The sequence below is a fragment of the Haliotis rufescens genome, unplaced genomic scaffold (assembly GCF_023055435.1).
Source record: "Haliotis rufescens isolate VD_foot unplaced genomic scaffold, xgHalRufe1.0.p SCAF_17, whole genome shotgun sequence".
Classification (NCBI taxonomy): domain Eukaryota; kingdom Metazoa; phylum Mollusca; class Gastropoda; order Lepetellida; family Haliotidae; genus Haliotis; species Haliotis rufescens.
This window is the reverse complement of record NW_025963857.1, coordinates 12,360,656-12,377,929: the sequence shown is the minus strand read 5'-3', so window position 1 is coordinate 12,377,929 and position 17,274 is coordinate 12,360,656. Positions and strand designations below refer to the sequence as shown.

The window sequence follows — 17,274 nt, the reverse complement described above, 5'->3', positions numbered from 1 at the left end:
GAAAGGTGGAAGTGATGAAGGTCTCAGACGTTTACCACTTCGGTGAAACCCACGAGCACGGGTATGGTGCTGACAAACCTAGAAACATAATCGGGGCGAACCGGGATTCGAACCCACAATCATAGATTTCTGGTGTGCCGAAGGGACGCAACTCTGCACAGCGAATTGCGGCGCCTTAGACTGGGCAACCCGTGCCCCCCCTTATAATTATGACAAATCTTGTTTTAAACCAAACATAAGTGAATTCTGGCCTGTCCTAGGGATACAACATTGTCCTGTGAGTTACACTTGGCCACACTTTTCTTGTGGGCGCTGTTCCACAAAGCCATTTTTGCGATTAGAAGATAACTCCCAAGCTTTAACACAGACTTACAACAATCATAGGGCTGTGATCACTTTGTAGAACAGGGCCCAGATGTGATACAGCAAAGTCTAATACTTCACTGAAATGTTCATAGGAAATTTAGAAGGGTGCAAGAGAAATGTGATAAGTTTTTTCCCATTTGATATAAAGCACCTGTCAAGAAAGTTATAGCAGGTAATGTGCAGGTCTTTAACCCTGCTGGACTGATGTTATCTACTTTGACAGTTATCAACAGTGTGTTTTTTCTGTCTGTTGTTTAACATCGCACTCTGTAAATAATTGAATCTGGACCAGACAATCCAGTGATTGATATCATGAGCATCTATCCATGCATCAACCAAGTCAGCAGGCCTGTCCACCCAATCCCATTAGTCGCCTTTTATGACAAGCATGGGTTGCTAGAGACCAATTCTAGCCTGAATCTTCATGGGTCTTATGACTGTATGAGGGACAATACCTGAGCACACATGTTCCTTTGTAATGTTTCCTTGCTTCTCTTTTGATAGATTACCCAGCAGGAACCCTGGTGAGGAAATGACAACCATTATAAACAACACATCAATCAATGGGTGAGTTGGGTTTAGGACAACGTGACACAGGGCATGGACGATTACAGCTGAACCTGGTAACAGTGCTCTCAGACCAGAGATCATAACCGGGATGCATCTAGTGAGTGAGTGAGTTGGGTTTAACACCGCTTTTAACAGTATTCCAGTTATATCACGGTGTGTCAGCTTAATGTGGCAGGAAAGCCCAAAGTGATGCAGGTCTCCGACGTTTACCACTTTGGTGAAACCAACAAGCACAGGTATGATGCTGACAAACCTAGAAACATAATTGAGGAGAACTGGGATTCGAACCCACAATCATAGGTTTCTGGCGTGCTAGGATTTGTACTCATGACCAGTGGATCCTGGAAGCATAGAGAGTCATATCCATGGCACATTGTGATTTAGTCCACCGGGACACATTTTCAGTCTCTTTATTTACAGAGTGACAGTAATGCCTGTGGCATAACTACTGTTCACTGAAATGACAAATGAGAAGAATTACACACAGAGCAAAATAGACATCCACACCTATAAATGAGTGAGAGAATGTTTTTTACAATGCAATCAGCAATATTGTAGTCATATCACTGCTGCCCGTAAATAATAAAATTAGGGCCAGGCAAATTAATGGTTGATGGCACAAGCAGAAATTGACACCATTTGTGTGAGTTTTAACTCATGATCATTCCTAACCCGCCTTTACAAGAAGCAATGGGCTTGTTGTAGTTTAACACCACACTCATCACTATTCCAGTTATATGACAACGGTCTGTAAATAATTCAGTCTGGACCAGACAATCCAATGATTGACATCATGAGCATTGATCTCTGCAATTGGGATACGATGTCATGCATCAACCAAGTCAGCGAGTCTGGCCACCTGATCCCATTAGCAAGCATGGGTTGCTGAAGACCTATTCCCTACCCTCATCTTCACGGGTAAGAAGCAATGGGTACTAGGAACCCCTATTCTGCCTGGAGTCCAAAACTACGTAGCAGAAGCCTCTCATATAATATAATGTCAGTCTGTCTTTTAATGTGTATACCTGCAAACATTGCAGCATTGCTCTTGATTTCATCCCAGTGGCTTTTGAAGAATGAGACACAGCCCATCACATAGAAGTTGATCTTTTCCGGAAAATCTTGAATCTAGAAAACAGAAACAACAAATCATAGCTAAAAACAATGCCTTAATCAACATCATAAAAATACTTATGCATGTACATTTATGCATACACAACATAAAGAGTCCTATACCTTCCCATTTTGACATGTACACAATTATCAGAGAACAAAATATTTAAGAAAGGTTTTGACAGGACATTTGAAAGACAACAATAATTGTTAAAAATCAAGGATCCTCCAGGTGAACAATTATTGTTCGCATTTGTTTTTTGATGTTTGATGTTGACCGATAACGTCCAGTCACCCTTGCAAGTAGTTTACACACTAATTAACAACAAAAACACATGTCAGTCTGATTGCAGCTCTTTATTTTGTATCCTTTGTAATGATATACGGTCTCGGGTTGTAATGTCCAGCTAATACTTTTTTCGAAAATGTCTGTTAGCAAATTTTAAAATGTCCGGTTGGCACTATTTCAAATCAGACATTTTGCAGTCACAGTCGGACAAGTCCGGCGCACAGACCGGTTTCCGGACCCCTGTATGCTACTCTTTTTTTATGATATTGTTTTGCTTGTAAAACTGAAAGAAGGTAATAGAAGCAACAAACTTTGAAAACCTTTAAATGGTGCTACTTACAATAAGTTTGGATAAGTCGTTCATGAATTCCCCATAGAAAAGGTTTGCCTCCTCCAGAAGATGTTTCTGAAACTTGTCGTTGACAGACTCTGATCCTATCAGTGGCCCCAGCATCCGCAGGGCATACTTACAAGCCTGGAACACAGGGAAGCACAAACAATTTACAAGGGATATCGTAATATGTTGCCGCAATACATATTGTCCAAACCATTACATATGAATACGATAAGAGAAGGTGAAAGGGTAGCCTTGCGGTTAAAGTGTTTTTTTGGTGTTCCCCTACTGTGATGGAACTGGAATATTGTTAAAAGCAGCTCCAAACCTCACACACTCACTTGTGGGTTTTTTGTAATAGCTTCTCAAGGCAATAATGTGATTGGCGTTTTGACTGATACAACATAATCAAACTACTCGCAGCGCCTGAAGCCCTGATACCCATTCATGATGACTTTTACAACAAGCATAGAGTACTGGGACTCTTTCCTCACCGGGATCCGGGGCAGGGGTGGCCCAATCGTTTAACATGCTGCAATAGGCTGTGAAGAGTTGCATCCCTTGGGCACACTTAAAAAACCAATGATTGTGGGTTCCAATCCCGGTTCTCACTGATTATATTTCTAGGTTTGTGAGCACCATATCCCTGCTTGTGGGTTTCACCAAAGTGGGAAATGTCTGAAACCTGCATCTATTCCAGCTCCCTCCCTCACTAACTCACTCATTCACCCTGAGTCTCACCTTCTTCACATCCGGTTCTGGATCATTCAGATGTAGGAGAAGACTGATGAAGTTACTGTGTATTTGTTCAAGAAAGGGTGCTCGTGACGGACCATCGCCGAACCGGGACAGATTGCCAAACAAGATGAATGCCTGTGCACGTACTGCAGGCTTCTCCTAAACCAGAAGCATGAGTCACAAAACTTATTTTCCAAATAGAACAAATGTTGTAATTATGATCCAAAGCAGTTTGAGATTCCTTATATAACTGATATTATCCTTTCAATTCCTAAAGTGAAAGTCTAAACAAAAGTTTTACCCCTTCTCGGAGATTGTGTCAACTGACAATATACATTTCTCATTATATATGTACACAACCAACATGTTCAACAGAAATGAAGAAATACTGGTATTGCATGTGTCAGATCAGACACCAAGGCATTTGAATATCACTTTAATCCAAGTTCCAGTTCAAAACTAATACATTTTTTAGAATCATCTGAAAATTGCCTCAACTTGAATAAAGCCCCCAAACATTTTAAATGCAAAACAGCATACCTTTTCAAAGCAAGGCCTAATTTTGAGTGCAACATTGATGAGAATGGCTCGGATGTGACTCTCGTCAATCTCAGACATGATGCGAGACAAACCACTCATTGCTTCGATTGTGATGTCATCATTTGGGTCTTCCTTATCATCCATCCCAGCCATCATGGCAGACAGGATTGTTGTTGAGTATTTCTGAACCTGGTGAAAAAAGAACAAAGGGAAAAAGCAGATTTAAGTGTCAGCAGAATTTCTGTTGTATCATATGGCATAAGCTTAATGCAGAAGGAAAGGACAAAGACAGGCTGCTAGTAGATGTTTAAAACTAGGTCCTAATAATTCTGCATCAAAGATTATAATCAATTATCATTGGTTCCTGGTCACGCTAAGGGACACAACTCTGCACAGCACATTAGGACATCTTAGACCATTGAGCTTCATGTGTTTCCAAATTAGGTGCTACATTGTTATCAGGAACATCTTGACGTAAACTTGGCAATAGCATTTTCTATGGGGGGATAAAAATCTAGTGACCACTAACGTGAGCATGTTTATGTTTTCTTACCGGGTATGTTAGTTCACTGTCAAAAGCAAATGAAGCTAGGTACATGAAGACTGGAAGCAGTCACTGTTTCCTACATGATTTGTTTTAAAAACAACAACAAAGGTATATTTTCATCCCCTTCTCTAATGTGTTACAAATGCACAAAAAGCTGAGGCGGCCATTGTACAAAACAACCTTAGCGCTACTCTGTCGTAAGTCTGAGTTAAGGTATGGGAGTTCCGATCACCTTAGATCTAAGATCACTCAACGGTACCCAGGACACATTTTATAACATTGGAACAATGTTTCAATGTGAGGTGGGTGGGGGGTGTTGTATTTTGTTTGTTTGGTTGTTCATGGTTATTTGATACTTTACTGACATGTTATTGTCATAAAATGGAGACTGCTCCAGTTTCGGTACCATTGTGATGGCAAAGTGAGTGATTGAGTTAATTTCAACGCCGCTTTTAACAGTATTCCAGTTATATCCCGGCGTGTCAGCTTAATGTGGGAGGAAAGCCCGAAGTGATGCAGGTCTCAGACGTTTACCACTTCGGTGAAACCCACGATCACAGGTTTGGTGCTGACAACCTAGAAACATAATTGGGGCAAACTGGGATTCGAACCCACAATCATAGGTTTCTGGCATGCCCAAGGGACGCAACTCTGCACAGCGAATCGCAGCGCCTTAGACAACTGGGCCACCCGTGCCCCCTTTATCCTTCAGAAGTTTACATGATATTACTGACTTAACTTTGCGTGAGCTAAGGAAGGTAATGAGACATGGTCTAACCTGGTCCTTGCCCACACTGGCCACATTGCTGAGTCCTCGTATACACAGCATTCTGACGACGTGCGAGGAGTCGACGAGGCGGCCCAGCAGGCTGTTCATGATCAGCTCCACCATTGTGTCGTCTCCAGCACACTTCTGGTTGATCAACTGAAACACGGAGACAGAGAAAGGTAGAAACTAAATAAAAAGACTTGACGATTGTCTTTCAGCTGACTGTTTCTTAACCAAGGAATGAGTAAGAGATAAACTTTTAGCAATTTTGAGGATGAACCCACAGCTGTTTAGAAACTGATAGCTCCTGAACAATTTCAGAGTCCTTAATCGAAACCACAAGTGACACATTGACAAATACATATACAAGAATGACAATCTGCTTAAACGAGTGTCAAATCATTGCCTACCAACACTGAACACAATGTCCTATAAGTTGAAATGTTATTTCCACGGTAAGCCAACTGCACAAATTCTGACCACCTTCGTTGGCTTAGGGTCCCAAAGTTTGTAGCCAAAGGGAAAAGGTTTGAATATCAATGTACATGTTGTCTGTAGATTTAATACATGTTATATAAACATGCTACAAAAGCATAACTCATTCTAAAACTCAGAAAGGAACTTGTTATTGCTCAGGCCCAGATCCTCAGCATGTGTCTCCATGGACATAAAGCAATACACAAATTATTTATTAATTAGACCGTTCACTACGTTAACAGATCGTTATTATAACAGAAACAAACGTATGTTTTCCATGTAAATCTAAAATGATATTATTTGTTATTAATTGTCCAGTGAATTAAACAATTTAAATTGAAACAATTCATAATTCATCATATTATGAATACGTAAACTTGTAATGTGTGTGAAAAGTCGTACTAAAATACGCTATTTGAAGGGGGCGTGGCCTAAATGCAAATGTCCGATTGGGATTTTAAATTTTCCGGACCCCTGCACAAATATGTACTGGTTACCTCCTAAAGACTATCTTACCTCGGCAAAGAAAGCAGCTACTACGACCCTCTGTGGATCGAAAAGACTGGATAGGACTGACGTGAGATTGGCCACAATCTTGGATGTGTAGGCACATTCTGCTGTGCTGGTTACCAAAATTCTGACAACACAATTACATGAATCAATGAATGAATTGCAAGTGATTCCGTGGCATTTCATTGGTTCACCAAGCAATTTGTTTTTGCGTTAATGTTTCCATAAAACACCCCACCCCTAACAAAATAGGCCACACTCAAAAACGGAATACTGTTTCTTGATTGGTTGAAAATAGAAAGGGCGGGGCTTGTGTTGTATTATTGTGCTGAACGATGTCACTGACTTCGTATTGTTGTCTACAGGTTTTTGTGTGTTGATGCTTCAGTCAGCAGTCTGCGAAGATATTATTGTTGAAGTATATATTTAAAAGAATAGACTAAGCTGATTTAACACAGAATGCATACCGGTTTCTATGTTAATAATTTCAAAAATGAAAAAAATATTAAAGTCAATTCTTAAGTGGAAGTGCAGACTTCGTGTAACAAGACCTCTGCGAATGTTTACTGCAACTGGGCTTCTAGTATCATCATTTTTCTTTTGAGAAAAGGTCGTGAATTCTTATCAATGTGTCACTCATAACAGACGTAAGTCAAAAGGATCAATTATAATTCTATACCCTTGCTCATTATCATATCCTGGATCTCCCCTGAAGGACAATGATCTCACTACCTGGCTAGAGTGGTGACAGCCCCTAGAGTCCCCTATTCAGCCCTGGATCTCCCCTGAAGGACAATGATCTCACTACCTGGCTAGAGCGGTGACAGACCCTAGAGTCTCCTATTCAGCCCTGGCTCTTCCCTGAAGAACAATGATCTCAGTACCTGGCTAGAGTGGTGACAGCCCCTAGAGTCCCCTATTCAGCCCTGGCTCTTCCCTGAAGGACACTGATCTCAGTACCTGGCTAGAGCGGTGACAGCCCCTAGAGTCTCCTATTCAGCCCTGGCTCTTCCCTGAAGGACAATGATCTCAGTACCTGGCTAGAATGATGATGGTCACTAGTCCCCTATTCAGCCCTGGATCTCCCCTGAAGGACAATGATCTCAGTACCTGGCTAGAACGGTGACAGCCCCTAGAGTCCCCTATTCAGCCCTGGATCTCCCCTGAAGGACAATGATCTCAGTACCTGGCTAGAATGATGATGGTCACTAGTCCCCTATTCAGCCCTGGATCTCCCCTGAAGGACAATGATCTCAGTACCTGGCTAGAGTGGTGACAGCCACTAGAGTCCCCTATTCAGCCCTGGCTCTTCCCTGAAGAACAATGATCTCAGTACCTGGCTAGAGTGGTGATGGTCACTAGTCCCCTATTCAGCTCTGGATCTCCCTGAAGGACAATCATCTCACTACCTGGCTAGAGTGGTGACAGCCACTAGAGTCCCCTATTCAGCCCTGGCTCTTCCCTGAAGGACAATGATCTCACTGCCTGGCTAGAATGATGATGGTCACTAGTCCCCTATTCAGCCCTGGATCTCCCCTAAAGGACAATGATCTCAGTACCTGGCTAGAGTGGTGACAGCCACTAGAGTCCCCTATTCAGCCCTGGCTCTTCCCTGAAGGACAATGATCTCACTACCTGGCTAGAATGATGATGGTCACTAGTCCCCTATTCAGCTCTGGATCTCCCTGAAGGACAATCATCTCACTACCTGGCTAGAGTGGTGACAGCCACTAGAGTCCCCTATTCAGCCCTGGCTCTTCCCTGAAGGACAATGATCTCACTGCCTGGCTAGAATGATGATGGTCACTAGTCCCCTATTCAGCCCTGGATCTCCCCTGAAGGACAATGATCTCAGTACCTGGCTAGAACGGTGACAGCCCCTAGAGTCCCCTATTCAGCCCTGGATCTCCCCTGAAGGACAATGATCTCAGTACCTGGCTAGAATGATGATGGTCACTAGTCCCCTATTCAGCCCTGGATCTCCCCTGAAGGACAATGATCTCAGTACCTGGCTAGAGTGGTGACAGCCACTAGAGTCCCCTATTCAGCCCTGGCTCTTCCCTGAAGAACAATGATCTCAGTACCTGGCTAGAGTGGTGATGGTCACTAGTCCCCTATTCAGCTCTGGATCTCCCTGAAGGACAATCATCTCACTACCTGGCTAGAGTGGTGACAGCCACTAGAGTCCCCTATTCAGCCCTGGCTCTTCCCTGAAGGACAATGATCTCACTGCCTGGCTAGAATGATGATGGTCACTAGTCCCCTATTCAGCCCTGGATCTCCCCTAAAGGACAATGATCTCAGTACCTGGCTAGAGTGGTGACAGCCACTAGAGTCCCCTATTCAGCCCTGGCTCTTCCCTGAAGGACAATGATCTCACTACCTGGCTAGAATGATGATGGTCACTAGTCCCCTATTCAGCTCTGGATCTCCCTGAAGGACAATCATCTCACTACCTGGCTAGAGTGGTGACAGCCACTAGAGTCCCCTATTCAGCCCTGGCTCTTCCCTGAAGGACAATGATCTCACTGCCTGGCTAGAATGATGATGGTCACTAGTCCCCTATTCAGCTCTGGATCTCCCCTGAAGGACACTGATCTCACTACCTGGCTAGAGCGGTGATGGCCTCTGGGTACAGCATCTCATCCTCCATGTTGATCCATACCATTTCTTTCTCTAGGGTCTCACACATGTCGAAGCTCTTTGCTCTCTGGAGGAACTTCTGGAAGGCCTCTATCACTGCTCTAAAGAGTAACAAGGTCATTTTAATTACTAGATTCATGAAGGTTACAGATGTGGAACAAAATACCAATAAAATGAAAGAGTCTTTTCTTTTCCCACCTCCTCGGCATTTGTTACTGTTTCATTAATGACATATAGTATGGTGCTTACAAAACATAATCAATCTTGGATTTGAACCAGGTTTGATTATAGGTCTCTGGTATGCCTAAGGGACGCAGTTCTTCACATCATCCGAGAACCCGTACATTCTATCATACATTTTCTGAAAGAAGAAAAATTGAACTGTTTCCTTACTGACTTGGGTTGATGAGTTTCTGTTCAACCTTTGGAGCTTTTTTCTTGTCCTTTGTTTTTGGCTCCTCTCTTTCAACCTGTTACAGAAAGATGAAAAAAATTCCATAATCGGAGTATTATGTTTATTTTATATACTTATCCTGCATTACATATTGCACATTGCTCTTACTTCCGAAGTCCTAACTGGAAATGAATGACGATCTGTAAGCGTCTTCAGTAGTTCTTTCGCCCAACATGACCTCCATAACCCTCATGACATCTGGTGTCGGAAGAAACGCCCCCTATATGTCATTGTTGTCTTTGAACGTCCCTCAGGGCTGATGGTACAGTGGGGAGGAAGACATCAGTCACAAGAGGGACCTTGAGTAATGTAGGATAAGTATATAAAGTATACATTCTTGGCCCTGGCATACTCCAATTTGGCTATAAAATCCCAGCAGAGGCCAAGATGGACAAACCCTCTGGAAAGTTTTTCCTACTGGACTCGAGTACATGGAGCTCCCTAACCCGTAGCTAGAGGTAATAGGAAGACACTCTTCTGCTGAAAAGAGTCCCTGTTGAGTGGTTCATTGGGGTGTTGTCGGAGGTGCTGGAGGACTAGGTTTAAATCGGAACTTCTGGTTCTCCAACCATAGCTTCCGGTATTGAGTGTCAGCACATATAGTATCTATCATGGACAGGTAAGTAACTGTAGTACCACCCTTTAGGTGTTTCTTCGTTCTCAGATAGAGTAAATAATCTGCCATGGATTTTGCTGTTGCATCTGTAAGACACATCTGGGAGTAACGCCTTGTTGCCGACATAAAATCTTAAAGGATGCTCATTTATCATCATACAGTAGCCTGTTGGATGGTCTATGAGCCTGGGCTACGGCTTGGGCTGCTCTCCTTGAGTAACTCTTGGAGGTGAGCGCCTTCTGCATGTGACCCAGGCTTGAAGTGAGCAAACCTGCACTGGGGACAGATGGAGGCAGTGGATGTGAATGTCCTGCAGTAGATTGGACCACTCTGGGAGTTTTAGAGCCGGTTGCCCGGCAACGTGTAATAGGTCGGGGAAACAGGTTCTTGCCGGCCAATGCAGCGCCAAAAGGTTCAAGGACAGGATGGTTGTTGAGTTGATCATTTGGATCACCCAGGGCAGAAGCACTGGTGGGGGAAATGCATGGTGCTGAGGCTTTCCTGTTCTTAGGCTAGGGCATCGACGGTCCAGGCCTGTGTGTCTGTCAAAGGAGACATAAATGTCGGCAACTGTGTGTTGTGTCTTCAGGTAAACAGCTCAGTGTTTGGCTGCCCTAACTGCTGGCACAGTTTCCAGTCTGTGGGGGATGGGCAGTCCGGCCTTCATAGTGCATTAGCGAGGCCATTTCTCCATCAGGGGATGTGTCTCGCCCAATGGAATCCAGTCTATGAGATAGTAAAAGAGGAACGACTGGTTCAAAAGAGAGCTTGTGTGGGTTGATCACTGCTTGTTGATGAACCAGACAACCGTTGTGTTGTCCGTGGGTATCAGCAGCTTGGTGTCGGTCAGTTGATGAGCCCAATACTGTACTGCCAGGGTGACGGTCTCCAGTTCCAAGTTGTTGATGTGTCACTGCTTTGTTCTGGTCCAAGTAGTGGGCCCACCATCCCTGGAGTGAGGCGTCGACAAACACGTGATGGGATGCTTTGAAATTTTGATGCTGTCTGAAGCGTTCAATGGGATGAGCCAACAGTCAAGGTATTGGCAAAGTGATCAAGGTCCAATCCTGCTGGCTCCGTAGGTAAGGCGCCAGACATATAGGGGGCGTGTCTTCCGAAACCAGATGTCACTAGGGTCATTGAGGTCATGTTGGGCAAAAGAGTTACTTAAGACGATGATAGATCGTCATTCATTTCCAGTTAGGACTTCAGCAATGCGCAATATGTAATGCAGGATAAGTTAAAAATACAAGAACTAGAACACAATCAAATTCAAGAAGACTGCAGTCAAAAAGAAGCAATTAAATCACAAAACACTTCACAATACTTTCCTTAAATCTTCATATCCAAATATGAAAATGTGGCAAACATCAACTTGTACAACTTGTACAACCTATGAAACCCTATTGTAGTCATATGACAAGCTTACAGCCCAGGGCACCTGTCTCGGTATACCCAGAAAACATTCAGGGAGTGCACAATGACATAACAATTGTCCCTGGTCACAAATGGTACTCCTCCCAGGAAGTAAAAAGTCAGCACCTGTCAATGGTCATGGGTTTCATAAAACTGGTAAGCACCTAAAACTTGCACCACTCTGGGCTTTCCTCCCTCTTTAAGCTGAGTGAGTGAGTGAGTTTGATTTTACGCCGCTTTTAGCATTATTCCAGCAATATCACGGCGGGGGACACCAGAAATGGGCTTCACACATTGTACTCATGTCGGGAATCGAACCCGGGTCTTCGGCGTGATGAGCGAACGCTTTAACCACTAGGCTACCCGACCGCCCCCTCTTTAAGCTGAAATACTGTTCAAAGAGGCAGTAAACCCAACTCACTCTCACTGTCCAAGTCCTACCATGCCAGAGCACTCACTCACTCACTCACTCCCTCACTCCACTCACCTGAGCTTTGGGTGGTCCGACTCCGACAGCAGAGCCAACTCTCACCATGAGCGCTGCAAACAGTCTATGGAAGTTCTTCAACACTTGTTCTTCAGACTCCTCCACCACGAATATCTCCTTCAGTGCATATGTAACCTGCAACAAACCCATGACGACATTGGGTTATATATCCACTTTAGCCCTGACCAATTTATTTCCTTCTATTATACAAAACATGTGTTTGATTGAATGTTGTTTTGTAACAACCCAAAATCAGCCCTGACAACACATACCTAATTTTACTTCCTGCCTTTAAGGAATGGATCAAGAAATGGTGTAAAACAAGAAAACATCAGTCTCGCCTTGGAAGATGGAATATATTTTAAACCAGGGTATGAAACTCCCAAAAATTTCAGCCAGACCACAGGACTGGCTAGCTGAAATACTTGCCAGCCCTGACCAAAACCTGCCTGCCCACTATAATCATATGTTTCTCAGGATAAGCTAACGGGGTTTCTTTTTGGTTACATTTTATCATTCATCTTTACATGTGAATTAATGCTTATCATCGGGAAATATTTTGAATATTTTCACATATGAAATATAACCCGACCGTCGGGCAGGGGGATTTGAAAATCTGGCAGCCTGAGTTGAAATCAACCCGTCTCAGACGGTCGGGCAGGCAGGTATTTCGAACACTGTTTAAACATTAATGGCCAACCCTTGCCGATCAGTGTTTACTCTTTTTGTTTAACCTGAACCGACACACAATGATTAAAGAAAGATGGGAGGTACTGACAGGTGAAGGTTAATACTTGAATCATCGGGATCATTCATTAATTCAGAATCAGAACTAAAATATTTAAATATCTTTGAATCGAAAGACAATAACATTTAGTAATTACTTCAATTCAAACAACCGTTCTACACTTTCTAATTGTAAATATATGTCTGACTATACTGACAGCAAGGGGGGTAACTGTTGCAGTCTTGAGCAGATGGCTCTTGTCCCGCGGGTCGGGTTTCTCCTCGTAAGGAAGACTCTTCTGCAGCAGCTCCAGGAAGTGGTCAATCATGCTGGCCGTCAACTGCGACTCCTGGGCAATGATGTGCCACACCTCAACTATGTGTCTGCAAGTCGAAACAGCGCAGTAGTCGAGTTAAAATATGGTAGACATACTCATCATAAAGTTGAGAGAATTGCACAAACATACCAGCATGCAGGCTGCTTAAAGTCCTCAGCAGTGTGCAGTCCCCCCTTAACTCATCCTTACACAATGAGTATCCCCCCCCAAAATACAGCTCAACTTGCTTATCGTCATCTTCCCGAGGCAAGAGAGTTAACTGGCTATAAAAGTCCAGTTTCCACCCTTTCCAAACTAGGCTGGCATTATGGAGTTACATTTTGGCTGGACTAACGAGTCTATGCATAGTCCAATCAAAATTCGCCCAACAAAATTGAAAACTGGTTCATAAACTGTCGTGCAGATTTCGGTCGATTGCAGGATGTCCAAAGCACGTGCACTGCCAACGCGTTGTCAAAAGATATTTTCCAAACCTTTTCATGTTTTTAATCAAGGTGCTCGTGTGATTTGATGCACTTCGCGATGCAAGACCTGTTTTATCACAATATAGATCGATCTTGATTATCGATCAGATCGTCATGACCGGGCGCCGCCATATTGTTTGAAACAAATGCAAATGATGGAAGCTGATTGGTCCACAAAACTCAACTTACTCATCATAAGGCAGTGGCTATCTCCCTACACAAAACTCAACTTACTCATCGTAAAGTAGTGGGTATCTCCCCACACAGAACTCAACCTACTCATCGTAAGGTAGTGGGTATCTCCCTACACAGAATTCAACTTACTTATCGTAAGGCAGTGTGGATCTCCCTACACAGAACTCAACTTACTTATCGTAAGGCAGTGTGGATCTCCCAACACAGAACTCAACTTACTCATCATAAGGTAGTGGGTATCTCCCCACACAGAACTCAACTTACTCATCATAAGGCAATGGGTATCTCCCCAAACAAAACTCAACTTACTCATCATAAGGCAGTGGCTATCTCCCTACACAGAACTCAACTTACTCATCGTAAGGCAGTGGCTATCTCCCCACACAGAATTCAACTTACTCATCATAAGGCAGCGGGTATCTCCCCACACAGAACTCAACTTACTCATCGTAAGGCAGTGTAGATCTCCCCTCAAAATACAGCTACACTTGCTCATCATAAGGCAATGAGTATTTCCCTATATTGAACCCAACTTACTCATCATAAGGCAGTGGCTATCTCCCTACACAGAATTCAACTTACTTATCGTAAGGCAGTGTGGATCTCCCAACACAGAACTCAACCTACTCATTGTAAGGTAGTGGGTATCTCCCTACACAGAATTCAACTTACTTATCGTAAGGCAGTGTGGATCTCCCTACACAGAACTCAACTTACTCATCGTAAGGCAGTGGATTTCTCCCTACACAAAACTCAACTTACTCATCATAAGGCAATGGCTATCTCCCTACACAAAACTCAACTTACTCATCGTAAGGCAGTGTGGATCTCCCTACACAGAACTCAACTTACTCATCGTAAGGCAGTGGCTATCTCCCTACACAAAACTCAACTTACTCATCATAAGGCAATGGCTATGTCCCCACACAAAACTCAACTTACTCATCGTAAGGCAGTGGCTATCTCCCCACACAAAACTCAACTTACTCATCATAAGGCAATGGCTATGTCCCTACACAAAACTCAACTTACTCATCGTAAGGCAGTGGCTATCTCCCCACACAGAATTCAACTTACTCATCATAAGGCAGTGGGTATCTCCCCACACAGAACTCAACTTACTCATCATAAGGCAGTGTGGATCTCCCTACACAGAACTCAACTTACTCATCGTAAGGTAGTGGGTATCTCCCTACACAGAACTCAACTTACTCATCATAAGGCAGTGGCTATCTCCATACACAGAATTCAACTTACTTATCGTAAGGCAAGTGTGGATCTCCCAACACAGAACTCAACTTACTCATTATCAGGTAGTGGGTATCTCCCAAAACAAAACTCAACTTACTCATCGTAAGGCAGTGTGGATATCCCTACACAGTACTCAACTTACTCATCGTAAGGCAGTGGCTATCTCCCCACACAAAACTCAACTTACTTATCGTAAGGCAGTGTGGATCTCCCAACACAGAACTCAACTTACTCATCATAAGGCAATGGGTATCTCCCCAAAAAAACTCAACTTACTCATCATAAGGCAGTGGCTATCTCCCTACACAAAACTCAACTTACTTATCGTAAGGCAGTGTGGATCTCCCTACACAGTACTCAACTTACTCATCATAAGGCAATGGGTATCTCCCCAAAAAAACTCAACTTACTCATCATAAGGCAGTGGCTATCTCCCTACACAAAACTCAACTTACTCATCATAAGGCAGTGGGTATCTCCCTACACAGAACTCAACTTACTCATCATAAGGCAGTGGGTATCCCAGGAGGGTTGTGACGACTGGGATGAGGTGGTGAGCGGCCATTGTTCGGATTGTTCGGAGTGTGCCTGTTCGAGTTTGTGGACACTGAATGAGCCGCAGCTTGTCGTACAGATTGTCGAGGATCTTGCCCACCTGGAAAAAAGACTCACTGTATTGAATCATCTAGGCACTGTGCACCTAAATCTCACACATATTATAGATGGAGAAAACTTATTGAATCAACATGTTATATGGTTTTGTACATAAACAATCTCATGTTTCTTAGTGTCTCAGACACATGGCCCTTGATCAATTGTTGGCACAGCTGGAAGATTAAGTTTTGAAATCTTACATAAACAAATTCTATAGATAGTGTTAAGATTTCTTTTTCATTCAGTTTTGCTTAACCATAATACCTTCACAGGATATAATGAATCTTGGAAAATCATGTACACCTCCAATTCTTCATCAAAATATCCAAGGATCGATCCTAGTATAGACTGACCGATCCAGCGTGGCAATCCTTGTTTGTTTTGCTCCCGAAGAGCTGTGAGACTACCCCTCCTCTACACCCTCACCTCTTTATGCAGATCCCCTCCCCGAGTCTTCATCAGACCATTGAGGACCACGCACACCCCGGACGAGCTGTGAGACTACAGCACCCCTCCTCTACACCCTCACCTCTTTATGCAGCTCTCCTCCCCGGGTCTTCATCAGACCATTGAGGACCACGCACGCCCTGGACGAGCTGTGAGACTACAGCACCCTCCTCTACACCCTCACCTCTTTATGCAGCTCTCCTCCCCGGGTCTTCATCAGACCATTGAGGACGACGCACGCCCCGGACGAGCTGTGAGACTGGGGATCCAGGAGACCCTCCTGGAGGACTTCCATGAATGGCTGGAGGTGGTCAGCATGGAGCTTCTTGGACACCACCTGGAAAATATAAATTGGTTCGCAAACAATTCAAACAAGGTCTCATGGATACCCTCTGATAACAATGTCTGAATGATCGGTGAATGTCAGCAACAATTCAGCAATTTCAACAGCCTGGACCTGATGCAATTCCTACTGCACAAACAGTAATCCATGCCGTCATGGTATGATGTCACATTTACACAAGGCCATGTTCCACAACGAAATCTCGGCTGTATGACTGTCATGTCATAACCTAGACTTGAGGTCGTAGTTGCACTTTTCTGAACAAGCTCCTGTCACCACCCACCATACAAGTGCCTCTGTTGACAAGAAGTGGGTGTGTTGAATTTAATGCCACTTTGAACAATATTGAATTTCAGCTTAACAAGGTGAGGTGAAATGGGGTTTGACATTGCATTCAATATTGCGCTGAATTAGCAATGTGCGTGCACATGTGGGTGTGGCTGCTTGTACTAGTCAAGACTGATGCCGATTTATAATGCTAGCCCACTGAGATACGATTCCTCAGTTTGTCGGCCAAGTGGCCAAGTTATTCCCAAAGTATGTCTCTTCCTGCTCACCTTTGACAGGTCGTTGATGACACTGAAGAGGATGTTGGGGTCTCCCTTCTTCAGCCTCTCCTTCAGAGTGCCAAGAGCTTCCACCATCTGGTCCTTGTGATCTGCATGGTTACCTTGGCAACAATATGATAATCTGAATACTTCTGAACACATGAATTATCCTTCATATGATCCCAAAGACCATGATGTCATAAATGGCACGATCACAGTGGCCAGTCGTGGCATGTCAAAACAAATACAGTAAACTACGTTTATAACAACGAACACAGTCATAACAAACTGACAGATATAACAAACAGTTTTTTGGTCCCGTCCATTTGCTGTTTGTATGCTGCAAATGTGCTTATAACAAACTACAGTTATAACAAACTAATTTTAGTGGTCCCTTGGGGTTCATTACAACCATAGTTTACTGTACAAGTTAACTGGC

The 17,274-nt window shown here is 43.6% G+C and overlaps 1 protein-coding gene across 2 annotated transcripts in view; it reads right to left on the bottom strand.

Annotated features, from left to right (window-relative positions):
• Positions 1-17,274, bottom strand: part of LOC124112511 (maestro heat-like repeat-containing protein family member 1) — a 59,381-nt gene that overhangs the window by 3,424 nt on the left and 38,683 nt on the right. The window contains exons 26-39 of one of the 2 annotated variants that reach the window (XM_048397551.1): positions 16,845-16,957; positions 16,129-16,281; positions 15,344-15,498; positions 12,814-12,979; positions 11,870-12,004; positions 9,290-9,366; positions 8,860-8,997; positions 6,260-6,380; positions 5,276-5,422; positions 3,951-4,139; positions 3,414-3,569; positions 2,679-2,813; positions 1,962-2,064; positions 822-887 (exon numbers count right to left, since the gene is read on the bottom strand). In XM_048397551.1, coding sequence (XP_048253508.1) covers positions 822-887; positions 1,962-2,064; positions 2,679-2,813; positions 3,414-3,569; positions 3,951-4,139; positions 5,276-5,422; positions 6,260-6,380; positions 8,860-8,997; positions 9,290-9,366; positions 11,870-12,004; positions 12,814-12,979; positions 15,344-15,498; positions 16,129-16,281; positions 16,845-16,957 — 1,854 coding nt within the window. The remainder of the gene's footprint in view (positions 1-821; positions 888-1,961; positions 2,065-2,678; positions 2,814-3,413; positions 3,570-3,950; positions 4,140-5,275; positions 5,423-6,259; positions 6,381-8,859; positions 8,998-9,289; positions 9,367-11,869; positions 12,005-12,813; positions 12,980-15,343; positions 15,499-16,128; positions 16,282-16,844; positions 16,958-17,274) is intronic. The other variant, XM_048397552.1, reaches the window with a different exon arrangement.